The sequence below is a fragment of the Trematomus bernacchii genome, unplaced genomic scaffold (genome assembly GCF_902827165.1).
Source record: "Trematomus bernacchii unplaced genomic scaffold, fTreBer1.1, whole genome shotgun sequence".
Taxonomy (NCBI): Eukaryota; Metazoa; Chordata; class Actinopteri; order Perciformes; family Nototheniidae; genus Trematomus; species Trematomus bernacchii.
Window position 1 is genome coordinate 1,356,960 of NW_022987609.1, and position 19,414 is coordinate 1,376,373.

The following is a 19,414-nucleotide window of genomic DNA, read 5'->3' on the forward strand; positions in this document are numbered from 1 at the left end:
GGCTCTGTAAGGAAGTGGCAGATTTTCTCCGGTTGTGTATTTTCAAATTCTAGCGATCTCGAGCCGGTTTCTCCAACTTACCTACCCCACCTTTAAGATCCATATTCAAAACTACAGATTCTAAATGGTGCAAGTTGAAGCGTTTGTTTGAACAGTTTGCAGGAGGCAGGTACTTGCTTTCAAGCAGAACACGGGGAAAACAAACTTAGCGGGAGTGTTTACGTGTTCGGTGTAATGACGTACAACGTCCTCAACTTCTGTAGTCCTATTCAGCCACTTGGTAACAACCATCGTTTTTCAGACATGTAAACTCTTCAGAAATCACCAGCGGGGTCACTGCTGATGTATTTAATGTCGTAGAACAAAACGTGATCCGTCTCTTCAATGTGTCTCAACCACAGACCTTATTTACAGATATTTTCCAAAATCCTATGGAGAAATCCCATTGCTTTTTGTCGAAGGAACCAGAAGTGGTAAAATGCTAACTTACTTCCGGGTTTTAGGACGCGTCACTGTGGCGCTCTATTGGACTCCTTTTGTAACTTCCTGAACATAGCGACATCACCTTGGAACACTTGTGTTACGATTGGCTAGTGATAGGCTTAGGGCCGGGACATCTCTAAGCGGTTGACCAATCACAACAGAGCTGGCCAGCTAACCAATCAGAGCAGACTGGGCTCTGGTTTCAGACAGAGGGTGAAAAGAGGTGCTGCAGCACAGGCAGTATGAGAACAATAAAGAGCTGTTTGAACAGTGAAGCATGGAGAGGCACTACATAGTACATACAATGTGAATGTTTTACAGATCAGAAATGCTATCTGGAGAACAATTCTGAATGGTGCGACTTCAATTAAAATGTGCACAAAGATTCAGTTTAATGTTGTGATATATAACGCTTGCCATCATTGCAGCTGAAGAAAAACAGACTGACAGTCTTTAAAAGCTGCCGGTGTGAAACCAATCAGGATGCTGAGGCTGACAGATTGTCCCCCTTGATAACTCCTCATTGCGAGTGTGTTGTGTGCGTGTTTATTAAATGTGGTTATCATTGCTATAGGTGACAACCCGAGGGGAAGCCCACCTGGAGCTCAACGCCTTCAGGAGAAAACACGACTGCGCTCTGGTGATATCGGGGGACTCGCTTGAGGTAAAACTCTCCTCGCACTGACTTATCTCTCTTTATGAAACTCTGACATGTTTTCTGTGTGACGCCTGATACAATCGCTGCCACCTGAAGTATCTCTGGAAGTGGTGTTTGTGGTTAGAGTCACACTCTATAAGGCAGTAGGAGTGTAACTGTCAGTCAAGATGAGACCCACAGCTGAGATCGGTTATATGTGGTGGCCTAATCTGTCCGATCTGGTTGTTTTTCTTGCAGGTTTGTCTGAAATACTACGAGTATGAGTTCATGGAGCTTGCGTGTCAGTGTCCCGCTGTGGTTTGCTGCCGATGCACCCCCACCCAGAAGGCTCAGATAGTGCGGCTGCTGCAGGAGCGCACAGGGAAACTCACCTGCGCTGTAGGTGAGTCGGTAAAAGAAACTGTCCCAAAAGCTTTCGATGAGGGGATACATTTTTCAGTTATTTAAATTGTATTGGTTTTTTTATTTTACATTTTACAACCCTTCACCACATCCTCCTCCGAACGTATGTATCTGTTGCAGCCACAAACTAACACTCCCCGTTTGAGCTTTGATAAACTGCCATAATTAAACAAAGCTGATTTTAAATTTGCTTTATCAAATCAAATCAAATCAAAGTTTATTTATAAAGCACATTTAAAAGCGATATTTGGTCGGGCCAAAGTGCTGTACATGTAATAAATACTACAATCACATAAAAACACATTTCTATAATCACAATAAAAGAGATATATCAAAAACACAGGGAAAAGTCAGGAGTCGTGCTCCGCTCTGACTAAAAGGCCAGGGAGAAGAAGTGTGTTTTAAGAGTAGATTTAAAAACCCCTAGGGTCTGGGCCGACCTCACATGGAGGGGCAGAGTGTTCCAATTATTATTATTATTATTATTATTATATATAATTAATTCATTTATGATGATGACACCTTTGGCTGGGTCTTAACATATATAACCTTTATTGCTTTGAATACATACATATATTATTTCAAGATAATATAAATGACCACAGAATGATTTGTACTAAACATGTTAGTAAACCAAATACAAGAAATACAAAATAATTAAAATGACAAAAAGACTATTCAAAAAAATGTGAAGTAGTTGATTCCTAGAAACTTGCACTTCCTTTTTTTTGTTTCACATGAATAGTTGTGTGATGCGTCACAGTGCAACACAGCTCACTGAATCAATCATTTCATACGTTATTTCATTGGAAAGATAAGTGTCTTTTTAAGCCTTATCAATGGCCCGTTTTTCTTACTCATTATCTGTTAAACCCCAAGCTTCCTAACCTTACATTGTATTTCCCCGTCTATCGCTGCGGTTATTATCTCCTAATCTGTCCAAATGAAGGGAGTGTTTCATACTCTAACACTCTCACTAAGGGTTTGTGAGTCACTGATGTGAATCCTGACACCTCCATGGCTTTTGTTGCCTCTTAGGGGACGGAGGAAACGATGTCAGCATGATCCAGGAAGCGGACTGTGGCGTGGGAGTGGAGGGAAAAGTAAGACTCTGTCCATCTCATCGCTTCACATTGACATGCCGCTCTCACAGATTTTTTTTACTTTGTGCTTCCTGTCAAGATCTCTCTCACGTTCAGAGACATGTAGAGAGACAGGCGCACAGATGATTCCTCTTTATGAGGATCCATTGTCCGAGGAGAGGAAACTAAAATGACAGGATGCTGTTGTGCTCGAGTAAAAGTAAGAGTCTGTTATCAGCCTTCTACTCATGGTGGTCTCGGTGAATTCCCCCTGAAGACGGCTAGTTTGGACCTCAGGCATGTGTCAGCATTAGTACTACTAAGAGACATTTCTTGACCTACCTTTTTGTAAATGTACTCATTTCCTTTCTTGCTAAGAGTTAGTTGAGAACCAATTGTTGATACCACTCTTACATCTATCTATAAGAGATAGAACCAGTTAGCTTAGCATAAAGACTGGAAACGGGGAAACATTTAGCCTGGTAGAAACGGTTAGAAGACTACATCTCCCTAGCTTTAACTCAAAGATTAACACTTATATATTTTAAATGTGAAATCCGTTCAATAATCTAAAGGGTAAAAACAAAAGTTTGAGGTTATGTCCATCTATCTATCTATCTATCTATCTATCTATCTATCTATATCTATCTATCTATCTATCTATCTATCTATCTATCTATCTATCTATCTATCTATCTATCTATCTATCTATCTATATCTATATCTATATCTATCTATCTATCTATCTATCTATCTATCTATCTATCTATCTATCTATCTATCTATCTATCTATCTATCTATCTATCTATCTATCTATCTATCTATCTATCTATCTATCTATCTATCTATCTATCCATCTATCCATCTATCTATCTATCCATGTATCTATCTATCTATCTATCCATCTATCCATCTATCCATCTATCCATCTATCCATCTATCCATCTATCCATCTATCCATCTATCCATCTATCCATCTATCCATCTATCCATCTATCCATCTATCCATCTATCCATCTATCTATCTATCTATCTGAGTGAGAGATGCTGCACTTCAGTTTTTAGCAGCTCCAGAAAGGAGGCCATGCCAACAGTGTTGTTAAGGGCAACGGTTGCAAATCATTTGTGTGACTGTTGGTTGGAAAAAGACAAGCAATTATAATACATCAACTTCTTTGGGACATGTCATATTTCACTTGCATTTAGGAGAACAAAACAATATCAAGTGATTGACAAAACAATCATAAGAATATAAAAAAACCTTGTATTTAAAAAGGGATATTCCAAGTGTTTATACATGTCAGGGATCATGTGTCCACCCTGTGTCTGTATACCTGTCACTGTGCAGTAATAAAAGCCCCTCAGACCTGCTGCGCGGCTCAGACGTCTTGCAGCGCGCCCTCACTGCCCTCTGTGTGTCCCACAGGAAGGCAAGCAGGCCTCGCTCGCCGCAGACTTCTCCGTGACTCAGTTCAAACATTTGGGCCGTCTCCTCATGGTCCACGGACGCAACAGCTACAAGAGATCGGCAGCGCTCAGCCAGTTCGTCATCCACAGGAGCCTGTGCATCAGCGCCATGCAGGTACAGTACAAATAAACACAGACATTAGATTTGTGTTCATCATTCATGTTGAAATGATCCTTGTGAATTACAAGCGTTTCAAATATTTTGGCTCAATCAGTATCAGTTTGCAAAACCACAAAATACTCCCTCCAAAGTTAACAAAGAACATTAAAAACATCTGTATCTTATTAGATATTAAATCTCAAACTTCATAATTTTAGCATAACACTTTTTTTGTCTCCCCATGAATTGTACTGTCCATGTTTCAATTTAAATTAGATTAATACATTCATCAAATAATGTAACTAATTCTCATCGACGTCAACAATGGTTGTTTCCACACAATTATACAGATAGCAATGATTCTTAGTAAAAACGATTGTAATAAATTACTATAAAATAAAAAACAAATATTTAAAATAATTATGAAAAAGGAAATACAATAAGAATTTGAAAAAAAGTGAATTATATCTGAATTTAAAAGTGTAAGCAGTAAAAAGTGCTTATATTGTGCAGAAATTAGCAAAATAGTCTCAAGAAAGTTACATTTTTCATAATACAGAGTATAAGGAAGGACAGAAAGATGTAACAAGTTGTGCATTTATTATTATTATTATTATTATTATTATTATTATTATTATTTAACAAAATCTATTATCTCAAAAAGGGAAGAGATTAATTATGCCTTTTGCTATTAGCTCATTTCCATCTGAGGTACCCTGAACCAAAGCAATCCTAAATCACAGTAAGATGTCTGAAAAAGAATGTAAGCTATTTCAACATTTGGGTAAGGAATTCTAGGAACTGTTTATTTCCAGCACCTTCAAACTAAAATGTGAGGAGGGAGTGATTGGGGTGAGGCAGGGAGAGGTTTCATGGGTGGTCATGGTAGGGTGGAGCTGCATGATGACTCAGTAGAGCCCGCAGTGCCCTTCTGAACCCCCCCTCTCCCCAACACACACACACACACACACACACACACACACACACACACACACACACACACACACACACACACACACACACACACACACACACACACACACACACACACACACACGGCACCATACCCAGTCCAGTTCCCATGTCCCAGGCCAACCTCAGCCCCCGCCTCAGAGGGCCGTGACTCACTGCATCGAGGACTTCTCCTCCGCATGTCTCACATCAGACCGCAGCTGTGACCTGTCTGCTGTGAGACGCTCAATAATGCTAACATCCATCTGGTCAAGACACATGTTGGAGTCAGTCAGTGACGCTTAACTTTCTCCTGCAGTAGTGCTGTGGTTGACTTATTGAAAGTAGTTCATCTCATGTGCGGGATCTGGCTCATTGGTTAGTCAAAGTGTGGTTACCCTGTCATTGTTTTGTTACCGGTTCATTCTGCTTTTTCAGTTCCTCCTAATTCTCCAACATAGATGACGTTAAACATTTGGAAAAGGGATGCCCCCAATGTGTTCAATTATACTCTGTTGTGCCATTTGAGTATTGATATGTCCACAGACCAGTGTTTCCGCCAGACCAGGGCTGGGGGGACGGGGGGGGATTGCGGTTGTGTGACGTCACGTCGTGTCACGTGACTTGAATTTTGAATTGAGCCGTCCCTTATAGATACTATCTCTTTTACTGATGGGAATTCTGGCTCTTTTTAGTGAGCCGGATCATTTGGCTCCTAAACAGCTCTTCATGTTACCACAGTTTACCACAGTTCACGCACGTGCTCCACTAGCACCCCCCGTCAAGGCAGACAGTACACTTTCCGTCACAGGAACACACTTTGCTGGCGGCGAAAAGAATCCCACCAGACTGCTTCGCCCCTCCAACAGAGGGATGTCCTTGTCCTTTTTCCTTTTCCTCATTTCAAGCGATAAAAACTCGATCTTCTCTCGAATTATAAACATTTTTGGATGCCCTCGGCTCGAGTTCAGGGCGCTCCGAACTGAATAAGAGCGTCAAATGACGGCAAGACGCGCCCCTGGCGGAAACGCTGAAGCAGACTGACTTTCACCTTTCTTCTGTTCCGGTCTCCCTAGGCGGTCTTCTCCTCTGTTTTCTACTTTGCTTCAGTCCCTCTCTATCAAGGATTCCTGATTATTGGGTGAGAAACAAACTCTGTAAGGCAGTGATTTATTATTAAAACATTTGGCTCCCATGTCTCCCTGGCATTTCCTCAGTGATAAAGCACTGTTGAAATGCGAGAAGGGAAAAATAGTTGCACTAAATCCAACTATGATGTTTGTGCAACTTGTTGAATATGCACCATTATATCTGGGGAATATCCCTCACACAATGTTTTGTCTCTTTCAGCTACTCCACGATCTACACCATGTTCCCCGTGTTCTCCCTGGTGTTGGACAAAGATGTCAAGTCAGAGGTGGCCATGTTGTACCCTGAGTTATACAAAGATCTCTTAAAGGTATTCTATACATGAAAACAGACGGACTTCCACAATGCAGCCAAACACAACATAACAAAATATATGTAAAAGGCAAATTATGATGTTTAATATATTCTATTCCTCCCACAGGGCCGACCACTATCTTTCAAGACCTTTCTAACATGGGTACTAATAAGTATCTATCAAGGTAAGGAAGAGTTTAGTTCAACTTGCTGATAATCACAGTCAATAAAAACTCAGCAATATCGTTACAATATTTTCGTATTCGGTGAAAAGGTTTCAAAAATGGATGTTGTTCACATATCCCAACCCCACATGAGGACATGTGCTTGGGGAAAAGAATATTGATAAATGGTTAAATCTTCACCAAGGCAATATTTAGAGAAAGATATTGTATTTTAATTGATTTCATGAACTGATTGGAGGGTTTAGGAAACACAAAACTTGATATATTTTATATTTTTGTCTCTTCTGATAGCTGTTTTTTGCCTTTTGTAGCATCATTTTGATTCTGCAGTATAGTATTTTATTCATACTTCCCTCACTCTTTTTTAAGAAAACTCCTGTCCATGCACAAAAAGTTGATAAATCAATTTAGCGAAAATGAAGGCTATTAAAAAGTATTAAAGGGCATTTTCCAAGGTATTACATTTTGTAGCTTGTTTTCAATAAGTATATCAATTGTCCAAAGAGGTTGTATTCTACAGTCTGCCTGAATGTAATCATTGCGTAGGTGTGTAGTGTGATTCTGTGTAGTTTATTTATGGCATCCCGTTGGATGTGACGTCATCTGAACAGGACATCGCACGCTCACTGCTTGATAGCGCGCGAAGGTCCGTTTACGCCGGTTGTTAAACAACATCGTTATGGGGAAATGCAAGTCTGCGTCCAAATGGTTGGAAGATAAGGAGGAAGGACAATCAATACTGTATATAGTAAATGTGAGGTAAAGTGTGTCGCCAAGGTAACCGGTTAAAACTCCAAGTGGCGATGAGGTCTTAAAATGTATGGAAAGGGTCTTAAAAGAGGTCTTAAAAGGTATTACATTTGACTTCAGGATTCCTGCATATACCCTGATGCAGCACGTCGGCCTCATGTTCAGCCTGTCCCCTGTTTCCTCTCCACAGGGAGCATCATCATGTACGGAGCGCTGCTGCTCTTCGACTCTGAGTTCCTGCACATCGTCTCCATCTCCTTCACCTCTCTGATCCTGACGGAGCTGCTGATGGTGGCGCTCACCATCCAGACGTGGCACTGGCTCATGATCGTGGGCGAGCTCCTCAGCTTGTCCTGCTACATCGCCTCGCTCGTCTTCTTGCCCAGCCTCATAGGTGAGAGAGCACCAACACTCGCACATTAACTGCTACTTCCCTCACACAGAATGCAGTGGGGGTTTTTATCGAGACGAGAAATAAATAGCATTCATGTTATTGTGCTTTTGCCGACCTTGAAATGGTGCGTCAGCAGTAAGGTGGACGTGCCTATTCACATCACGCCTCTGGTGTACAGTTAGTGGTGGCATGCTGGATATGAGGAAGGTTAAAGGTGCATTGACAAAGTGTGTGAGTGTGGACTGAGCTCAGGCATGCCGTCGTATCAAACAGGAAGTGCCAACAGTGCTGTGAGCTTCCTGAACCACCAGTGTGTTTATCTCTTTACTTAGGAAACTAGGAAATTACAAAAATAAAACCCTAGAAATGTTCTTATAGCAATTAGACGACTGAAACATAAACAACCTTTAAAAGCAGATTGTTGTTGGGGTTTCTGTATAACGGCCCGTGCCATTATGAGACCCGTGACATATCCAATACCCTGACCAGGAGCTTCCCAAACCTTTATTTTCAGCTTTATGTGAGGCGTGGAGTTTTATTCTCAGCATTCAATCTCCACCACTGAGCATCATGACTGGCATGTGGTCAAGAGAACCCTTTCTGGACACTTTTCCTCCCTCTTGAAGTCAGACAGGAATAGAATGTAAAGGTTATTTTCTGTCGTGTGTGTGGTGTTTACGCAACTTTAATTGCACTTTTTGCAAACAAAAAAAGTAAAAACTGTATAGGTTGAGTTTTCTGTCTCATGCCTTCAACAATTGTTTCTTCGTTTCAACATCAGATTCACTGTTCACTCACTTTTAACCTGCTGTATGCCAGAGCTCTTGAAGCTGTGTGTCGAGTAGGGCTGCACGATTTGGAGAAATAATCGAATTGCGATATATATTTTTTTAAGCGACCCAACGGAAGTTTATTGTAAAATGCAGCCATGTCTCCGGCTAGGAAGGTCGTATCAACGTGCTCCCGTCTCTAGCACCCCCGCAGCCCGAGCTACGAGTGAAAGAACTAAACTTACATGAAACTTCTGTTGGGTTGCTTTAAAGTCAAGCTTCAGTTTAAGGTTCACCCTGTAATAGAAACATGTGATGGAGCATTACTAACCTGACTCAGATGCTTTGTTTCTCCATTGGAAGCCATTTGGAAAAGAGCAGGCACTTTCAAAAATACTTGGCAGGTGATTGGATCAATCTGTCTATCACCTTCTATCATGGGCCACTTCTGATTGGTTAACAATGGCTGGTACATGTGGAGCACAGCACTTCTGATTGGTGTGGATGACTGACACACAAGAAGAAAAAAAAAAAATAATAATAGGCTTTGCGATTTGATAATTGCATCATTTCAAATCGCGATTTCGATTTAAAATCGATGAATCGTTCACCCCTAGTGTATAGTTGAAAGAAAGGCGTGGCCTAGGAGATGAGATGTAATGGTGAGGTGAAACAGAAAGGTGAATGCCGGTGTTGAAATCAGTAAAAAGGACATTTGTTATTGTAGATAAGACACTCATTTGCCGCCATTTATGCCAACGTCCTTTTCTTACTCCGTTATATCTGATCAAAAACTCAAGAATGAGTTTAATGAGGCATGCTTTTAATGGTGCCCATTATCCAAAATGTTAACAAATACACGATAACATAGAGAACTTTTTCCTATCAACATTATCATTTTACGTTACAGTGCCCAAACTATGAGAACGATAGGCATGATTATCCTAAAATCGAAAAAGGGGGAAGTTGTCTCAACTCTCTTTGTGGTGCCCCAAAGTGATTTACTAAAATGTACATGACTTGAAGAAATAAGTAGAGCTTAGCTGCAGATTTGATTATACTGTTGACTTTCAAAATACATAATGAAAAGGTTAAATTACTCTTCAATGTGTGGTTGTAGAATCCTGCTCTTTCTGATCTCTCCCTCTTCCTCAAGAAGTCAACTCAAAATTCACCTAAAGTATGATTATCCAAAAATCGACACAAAGTGACCCAAAATGGATCATTTAAGAAGGCTTGAGTCGAGCTTAGCTACAGATATGATTAAACTGTCGACTTCCAAAACAAATAATAACATTTGAATGCCTCGTTTGAAAAATCCTACAACTCTCTTTCTGATCTCTGCCCCTCCAGACATTTACTTCATCACCACGGTGTCGTTCCTGTGGAAGGTGACGGTGATCACGCTGGTGAGCTGTCTGCCTCTCTACATCCTGAAGTACCTGCGCAGACGCTTCTCCCCCCCAAACTACTCCAAGCTGAGCACCTAAAGAGTGGGAGGAGCCTCACTTACTGCGGGGAAACAGAGGGGCCTGCGCTTAGACCCGGGGATCAAACACGGATTCATCCCCTTTCATTTGTCCTGAAATTCCTACTTGGAAATGAGAAAGACGGGACAATTTTGTCAGGGGTGCTACTGAGGGGGAGAGTTTTTAGGCTAAAATGCTACTTGCTGCACGTGTTTGATGCAAAGACTAATGATTCCTCTGTGTGGAGAAGACTTGCAGTGAACTGGAGGAAGAGTTAGTTTGACCCACTTATTTATTCGTCCTAGAATTATGAGCATAAAAACTGTCCTGAACAGAAATGTAAATATGTAATGTAAAAATAACTAAGGCACAGAGTCAGTTCAGTAAATTATGCACATCCTGTTTATTTAAAAATATCAGAAATCATATCAAAGGGAAGTAACTGGAAAGTTGGACGTCTCCCCTGTTTCTGTGTATGTGTCATTCGGGCTGGAAACTAACTCTTTTCCATTTCCATCCAAAATAGTCGAACCACATTTATTGTTAGACACTGAAACTGACGTAGCATTCTCACTCAGGACCTGATTCACACTCTCCTCAACACTGATTTCTCATTATATGATACAAAAAAAGTGACTAGACTTTGCATAGAACACAGGCCTGTGAGTTTGTGTTTATTTGTTTATGCGTCAGCGCGACACAGCCGGAGGTGGTGCGGTCGTTTCTTTTAGCATGACCCGTGATGTTAAATCTGTCTCTGTGTGTTCGGACCCCGAGATGTTGGTGTGTGTGTGTGTGTGTGTGTGTGTGTGGAGCGCGGTGAGAGCAACCACAGAGGAGAGGCCCTTATGTGCAGCTCCCGTCAGGCGGTGTGTGTGTGTGTGTGTACGTGTGTGTGTGTACGTGTGTGTGTGTGTGTGCAGCCTTTGAAGTGGTGGGCCACACTTTAACTTTGCATGATGACTCACTGTACCGGTGACCTCCTGAAGCCATAACTGAAAACACCCGGTGACCCCCCCCCCTCACTCCTCACTGCTACTAACCTCCACAGTTCAGCTGTGAAAGAAAAAAGGGATTGAATCACCTCTCCTCAGTTAAAACAACTCAAGTGTTAATAAGTATTACTACTGCACAGTGGGAGAGAATACGATACACACTCCTCATATTTCATTTGAATGGTGGTTTGATTGAAGAGATACTGTAAATAATCGGCAACTAACAGAAAACCATGAGTACGATGTCACTTAAATTACTTTCAAATGATTTAGATTGAGCTGTAAAAAAAAGTCTGATGTGACTTGATGAATTTGAAAGTGTCGAACAGAGCGTGCCATGAATAATACCGTCTGTAAAATGTTCAAGAAAAGTTTTATCTCTGATTTCAGCGAGCTGTTTGCACAGACTTTTCTTTTGTACTACTGATTTATTATATTTTTATGTTGGCAAAACAAAAATGAAGCTAAAAGAATTTGGTTGCTTGTAAATAACAATAATTGTTTTTTTAATGTATTAACATGTTTTATTTAATGGTGTTGATTGCACTAAAATGAGCAGAACAAAAAGGGAGAACTGTGTCAATGTTGTGATGATTAATAATAAATCTCATGTTTTCTTTACTTCTGCCATTTCTTTTGTCGTCTCTGTGACCATTTGAACAGTTTCCGAACAACTTAAAGAATAAGGATGGTTTGAGTTTATATTTTTTATGGTGTCAACAAAAATCAGGAGTATGCAATGTTCTTTTAAATATGTGTTGATGTTCTCTCAGTGCCATGCCTATTAATGAAAGAAGAGTGGAGCTGACTGACTGGTGCATTTAGGAGCTTCTAAGCCCCCTTTAAACGCTAAGTAGATCCTTAAATAGATGGGTAATGTAGTTTTTACAGAACCAGGATAACAAATTGCATCGTTTGGGGACTACTTTCAGCGGCGGATGAATCCAAAATTGGTTCTTTAAGAGTAAATGTATCTGGGATTGACGTCTCAGTATGATCACATGGTTTTATGGGATTTGCATTATGAGATTGTTTTGGGCACTTAGACGTCATTTGGTAAAGCACATAGCCACAAAATGTAATAATGTGGCTAAATGACATTTTTGCAAATGATAAAATACTTTAATATAACCTAAAGGGGCTTTGTGGCCCCTTTTCCCATGACATTACACATAACTGGAAACTGCATTTGGACTGAGAGACTGATCCACAGTTGGTATGCAGAAACAATTAAGAGTTGTTGTGGCTGAGCTCCTCTGCAGCCCAGCTTCTGATGAGGTGTGATTTACACAGAACACTGAGAGGGCTGGGTGTTCGGCCCGGAGTCGCCAGAGGAGGGAGTCCCTGAGGCCGGAGCTGTGTTTCCACTCCTCGCAGACACACGCATCATAATGTCAGACAGACTCAACCTTTATCTCTTAATATAATTATAAATCAAAAAGAAAAGTCATATATAGTATGAGACTTCATGAGAAATCACTCCACAGGAAACATTCCTATATTTCCCTTTAATTTAAACTGTAATTTCCATGCCTAGTAGAAGTTGTGCTTTTTGAAGAATGTTTTCCATAAGCATATAAGTACAAAAATACAATAGTTTAAAGGTAGGGTAGGTAAGTTTGAGAAACAGGCTCGAGATCGCTCGAATTTGAAAATACACAACCGGAGAAAATCTGCCACTTCCTTACAGAGCCCCTCCTCCAACACACACGAACGCGCACATGACCAATGAGGGCACGAGATAAGTTTGTGCACAGATGGAAGGCTGACAGGCAGGTAGGCCATCCAGTTATTTTAGCCGGGCCGGCTAAAATGATTGGTCGTGCTTTTTACAGTATTACGGCTTCCACAGATGACATTTTTTTATGGATTTTTTGTCAAAGCACTTTCATGGAATATAACAAAAAGTGTATCTCAAGCCGGTTTCTCAAACTTACCTACCCTACCTTTAAGTGTAATAATCTCCTGTTCCCGAATGTTCACATACAAATTATTCAAAAAGTAAATTAACACAAACGAATTTGACTTCATTACAAATTAACAACCACTCCACAGAAAACTTTTTTTTTTAATATGGTATTCTACGTTGGCCAACAGGGGCAAACACATTACTACGGCTCAAAACACTAACATGACACGTGCTGCAGTTTAAAAAAAACTATGCAAAAATAAAAATCACCAATGTGCCAAACCACACAAAATGAAGAAACATCTTCACCAACTTCACAAAAAAGCCCAGCATTTACTAAAAGCGATGCAACACAAAACGCTGCAAGAAGTTTAAAACACAAATGGCAACGGGGACACTAAAAAGTGATGCACTCAGCTGGGACCGGAGCGCTTGTCGACGTGTTTTGTCAGTATATTTTAAATGACTATAGGTGTGCTAGCTAACCAATCATGTTTTTTTTCAAGTTGGTGAAAATGTTCCTTCATTTTGTGTTTTGGCACATTTGTGTGTTTTCGGCCATTGTAGCACGTTTGCACCTGTCAGCCACCGTACATGTCCACGCCGTGTTTCAAATGGTACTTTTTGAAGTTTGTGCTATAAGAATAGGAAGTAAAAAATGAAACGGTTTGAATGTAACATTACTAACATTAAACAAAATAAGGAATCAAAAAGCAAAGAGGTAGGTGACTTCAATAAATGTTAATAAATCACTAACCAAATACAAACCTTTTTTTATTATTTACTCTATGTAGTCTTGTTAGGAGCTTTATTAATTATCCTTGCACGTTATCAAAATGTTAAAGTTTACTTTAGCTCAGAGATGGTTTTAGTTGGACTAAATCCTCAGTCGTAAAATATTTTCCCTTTTTTTCCACTTGCAGCCAAGCACCTCAGGACTGCATGTTCAAATTAAATCTCCAGCGTAAGTCCAAGTTTGTTTTTTCTTGTTCCATTGCCCACATGCGTAAGTTATACCATTAAAAGAAACCATTTAACTTAATCAGTCCCATGAAAAGTGAAATTCCACTCCAGAGTCAACAGCGCTAACCTTAACATCCGCGCTCTTGCCTTCCTCTCGCTGCCAAATCCACAATCCAATCAGAGTTAGTTTTGAAATTTACTTTGCGTTTTACAAGGTTTGAATTTTCAGCCCTTTAACAAAACAGCTGTTATGTAACAAAACCAGGCTAATTATCACAAGGTCGGTGCATTTTATCTTTGGCACTTCAAGACAGGGATTAGTTTCCAGCCTGGAAACATCTTACACGCTGCTCCCAGTGGAACAGAGCAGAAAAAAGAGACACGTCCATGAATGAGCCGCAGAGTAAACCACAAACTGTCACACAGGCCTGACTGGAGCACTTCATAGAAATGGTTTTAAGTTACATTTTAATGCTCATTCTCAGGTTCATATTTGTATGTAGTGTCTCTACTGTGATGTGTCTCCTTGCTTTAATGTTCAAAAAGCTCTTTATTTTTCTCATACTGCCTGTGCTGCAGCACCTCTTTTCACCCTCTGTCTGAAACCAGAGCCCAGTCTGCTCTGATTGGTTAGCTGGCCGGCTCTGTTGTGATTGGTCAACCTTTTAGAGATGTCCCGCCCCTTAGCCTATCACGTACAATGTCTTTGAGCGCTAGACAATAGAAGTGTTACAGTGTGATGTCACTTTGTTGCAGAAGTTAACAAAGGAGTCCAATGGCGGTGTTTCAGGCAGGGGGGGGGGGGAGTGTGAGGAAGAGAAAAGTCATTTGTGATTTTAACCTTGGCAGACCATTTAAATGCATAAAAATCACACTACAGGAAAGGGAAAACCCCCAAAAAGCATTGTGGGCCCTCTTTAACATCAGCACTATAGTGGATAGATTTGTTTAAAAAACGGTTTAAAAGGACGTTTAGCCGTTAACTCAGGAATTAATTTGTTTTAATGATGAAGCATCATAATAAAATGTGGTTTTGTTTTATAATTTCTAATAAATAGACCGTCAGTGCTGCTGACAGGACTTTTCAGTCGGGCAGTGCTGGCATGTCGTTGTGCAATAAGGAATCGTATTTCCTTCCTGCCACAACTTGAGATCCATGGAAAACATTTTCCTTCTTTTTCCGATTTGTATAAATGAACTAATATGTTCCATCAACATGGAAACTGCATACATCCTCGCTGGGTGGAAACGCCTCGTTATGAAACCGGACCCTGATCGATACTCTAATGTGTGTTTAGAAAGAATTCAAGTTACTGGATCCAGTGGAAAAGTGGCGGACGACTACCTCATGGATTTTTCCTCTTGAGCAGTATAAAATCCCATGAAACAAAATAACCCCCCCCCTTTGTCGACACTTTTTTATGTCTTGTCCAGCTTTCCAATTCCATCCTACAATATATCATAACTTCAACGTCTCTCTGTATCGTGTATCAGCAGAACATGGATGCACAGAAGTCAACATTTGGTAGTCAAAACAAAGCCGTAAGAGAAACTCACTCTTCCCATTGCAACTGCATTCATAACAAGTGAATGCATCTCAGCTTTAACGATCACAATTAATCATTTTGGCTGCAGCAGTTAAAATTAATATCTTTAATCCGATCATTCTTGAAGTGATTTGGGTGGTTTCGGGGAGCATTAAGCGGTGTCATCAGAGATCATTGGGAGAGGCAGAGGAAACACATCTGCAGCTCTTCTTTAACAGTCATGGGTGCTAAGGCAAATCAAAGCATTCCTGACTCGCAGAGCTCTAAATAGATCGGGTGGAGGGTGTGTTCATGCTTTGAGATGTTTCTGTGTGGAGCAGAGATCCAGTGTTTACACAGAGCCATAACAGGGTGTAGTAAACAATTCATCTGAACTAACTTCATTATTCGGTGCCATCCATCATGGGTTTCTGTTATGTTAGCATTCAAGTAGACAAGTTTAATGTGGCGTGTAATCCTAGGAGGATATGTGTGACCTCGTGATGAAGCTGTGACTACGGATCCCACATGGAAATCATTTATATTAAGCATTGGTGGAAAAGAATAAAGTTCTTTTACTCAAGTACTGAATTAGAGTCCAATTTTGAGGTTCTTTATGAGTATTTTCATTTAATGCTACCTTAAACTCCCACTCACTCCACTTCATTTTAGAAGCCAATATTGTACTTTTTACACTTATTGAACTGCTTTAGTTATTTTAGAGAATCTGATTATTATCTAGTGAAACATATTAAACTAATGGTTAAGATATCCAGCAGTAAATAACGTCATGAAAAAAAGCTCCACAATAACCCGCTGAGACGAAGTAATACTTCAATAATCATAATCCAGTCATTTACATTTTTTACATTTGGAGAAATTAGCTTTTTAAATTAAAGTGGACCTATCATGCTATATTTTAATAATATAGTGTAGGAAAATACCTATATAAGGCATATTTATACTTTCTTTTTTTCAAAATACCAAACAGATCATGCATTTTAGCCATGCCTCATTTTGCTCAATTTGCACTTGTTTTTGCAAGGGCTGATTCTGTGAGAACAGCACCACCTACAGGCCTGGCATATGTACTACAGCGTCTCCAGCGCTTTCGAACGGCAATGGCCGTGGCTGTCTCCTCCTGATTGGTGGAGTTGGCCCAATAGCCGTAGCGCCACCGTCCTGACGTCAGGACAGGGTTCAAATCTGGATCAGTTTTTATCAGATCCGTTGCAGCCCCTTTTTTAGAGATTTGGGTATGGAGGGAAATAGAGAGGGTTGTGTTTTCTGACACTTGGTGAGTTCCCTGGAACACCGGGGACACATGTTCATGTATAAAAGACGTACAAAAGTGCATTTTGCATGATAGGTCCCCTTTAAAGAGGACATATTAATACTGATCTTCAGGTTCATATTTGTGTTGTGTGTCTCTTCTGTGACATGTCTCCATGCTTTAATGTTCAAAAAGCTCTTTATTTTTCTCAAACTGTCTGTTCTGCAGCGCCTCTTTTCACCCTCTGTCTGAAACCAGAGCCCAGTCTGCTCTGATTGGTTAGCTGGCCGGCTCTGTTGTGATTGGTCAACCGCTTAGAGATATCCCGACCCTTAGCCTATCACGTACAATGTGTTGGAGCGCTAAACAATAGAGGCCGAGTGCTACATAGTGATGTCACTATGATCAGGAAGTAAACAAAGGAGTCCAATGGAGGTGTTTCAGGTGGGGAGTGTGTGGGAGAGAAACACAGGGATTTTAGCCTTTGTAGACCATTTACATGCACTAAAACCTATAGAACATGCAACAGGAAAGGGAAACTCCCCAAAAAGCACAATAGGGCCCCTTTAAAAACCATTGTATGCAGTCTAATTATGAAAATATGTTTGACCCCAATTGGTTGTGACAGAGTGGAAAACTGTCCAGGATTGCCCTGCTGTTCACCCAGAGCATGCTGGGACATCATCCAGCCATCTGAGACTCTGAAAGGGATAAGCATAATAGAAAATGTATGCATGCTTTAATCCAAATGTTGTCACAACCTACAAAAAAAAAAGAAGCTTAATCAGAGTTGATGCAAAGGAGAAAAGTAAACTGTTCCTGGCCTTTAAGAGAGCAGATCAAAGACCCAAAGGGAGGCAAAAGTCCACGCTTCCCTTTGCCCCCTGAACCTCCTCGGAATCATTTCCATGAGGTTGCGATGAGACACGATACAATGAACCCTTTCCATATCAAAGTTCCACTGCTCGGATTTAAAAGCTCCATCACACCCGTTACTCTTGGAAAAGTGAAGCAGGGCAGTGCTCTAACCCAGACAACCCTACCTTAATGAGCTGTTTAACAGTGGTGGAAAATACTGCATGAACTTGGAAAAAGTGTGCTTTGATCGAAAAATGAAGAAGACGGAAGTGCAAACTCGGCCGTCTGGACACAGGGCGGTTTTCCCTTCTGGAGCTTGTGCCGTGTTCATTTACTCATTCATAATTTGGGTTGCATAAGAGCTCCGTAACAGTGGAGGAATTTACATCTGGTACACAAGGCTGCTGGATAGTAACCCCCCAAAACTAAGGCTATGACCGCCGCAGGTTTTACAGACTCATTGCAGTCACCTAATCCATGTCTCAATCCAAAACAGACCCTCTGATTACCCCCCCCTCCTCCTTTCTGTAGTACACAGATTTTCCTATGAATGGCCTTCAGTCTGACATGTCTGATGTAAGCATGGGATCACTCACTGAGGCTATGCACAAGGTTCCCCACATCAAATGCGATAAAGATGTTTGTCCTGATGTTCAATGGAGTTGTAAAAAATTGCTGGATGATGTGTTCTGCCATACGTCAGGGATACAAAAAGTATCTTTAATGACGTCAGACGAAATACTGGGCCAGATTAAAACCATTTGTATTCGTTTGCATGCCCAGAAGTATTTTTAATAGTACTAAACAAACCTTTTTTGGACCACTTTACACATTTCAACACCATGTTACAATATGTATGTCGTCCACAGCAGCTACATAGGCAATTACACCATGTTTAAATATGATAACATAAAATGAATACCTATGGGGCGGCTGTGGTTCACGAGGTAAATGTCTTCCACCAATGCAGCCCTGCAGTCAACATGTCGATGTGTCCTTGGGCAAGATACTTAACCCCAGGTTGCTCCCTATGGCCAAAGGTGTGTGTGTGAGTGTGTGTGAATGTTAGTTTACCACCTTGTATGGCAGCCTCTGCGTCTGTATGAATGTGTGTGAATGGGTAAATGCTGACTTATATATGTAAAGTGCTTTGAGGGTTCTCAAAGACTGGAAAAGTACCGTATAAATCAGTCGATTCACCTTAGATGAATTACGAAGAGCTATAGCCAAATCATATTGTACAAATAGTTTATAAGGGTACAGCAGCATTGCTTAAAGTTATTTTTAGCTTAAAGGTCCCCTATTATACTGTTTTTCATCAATATATTATAGGTCTCAGATATATACAAACATGTCTCTGAAGTGTTTGGCTCCAAACACCAAACAGATCATTGCAGCATCCCATAATCCCCTCTGTTTCAGCCCTGTTTCAAAAGTGCTGATTCTTTGTCTGTTACTTTAGATGAAAATAAGGAGCCCCTCCCCACGCCCCTCTGAGAGATATTTGGTTAAAAAGAACACAATGGTGCTCTAGGAGGAGATTCAGGTGATAAGCGGGGGGGGGGGGGTTACCTTGGTTGGTGATTGGCTAATGGTTACACAAGCCAACACATCATTATGACATTACAGAGTGGCCAAAATCTGATCAGCTCATTTTCAGACAGGTTTTTATATAAATGGATCAGGACAAAAAGTGAGAGAATCTTTTTTCCTGAAACGTTCAGAATCTCTTTCC

General features: G+C 40.7%; 1 protein-coding gene across 1 annotated transcript in view; it reads left to right on the top strand.

Moving 5' to 3' along the window:
* Positions 1–11,771, top strand: part of LOC117483452 (probable phospholipid-transporting ATPase IIA) — a 41,917-nt gene extending 30,146 nt beyond the window's left edge. Inside the window, exons 20-28 of the mRNA XM_034131792.1 lie at positions 1,058–1,147; positions 1,379–1,523; positions 2,582–2,646; positions 4,053–4,208; positions 6,221–6,285; positions 6,495–6,603; positions 6,715–6,772; positions 7,713–7,916; positions 10,040–11,771. Of these exons, the coding sequence (XP_033987683.1) occupies positions 1,058–1,147; positions 1,379–1,523; positions 2,582–2,646; positions 4,053–4,208; positions 6,221–6,285; positions 6,495–6,603; positions 6,715–6,772; positions 7,713–7,916; positions 10,040–10,176 (1,029 nt within the window). The 3' untranslated portion in view covers positions 10,177–11,771. The remainder of the gene's footprint in view (positions 1–1,057; positions 1,148–1,378; positions 1,524–2,581; positions 2,647–4,052; positions 4,209–6,220; positions 6,286–6,494; positions 6,604–6,714; positions 6,773–7,712; positions 7,917–10,039) is intronic.
* Positions 11,772–19,414: the final 7,643 nt, after the last annotated feature.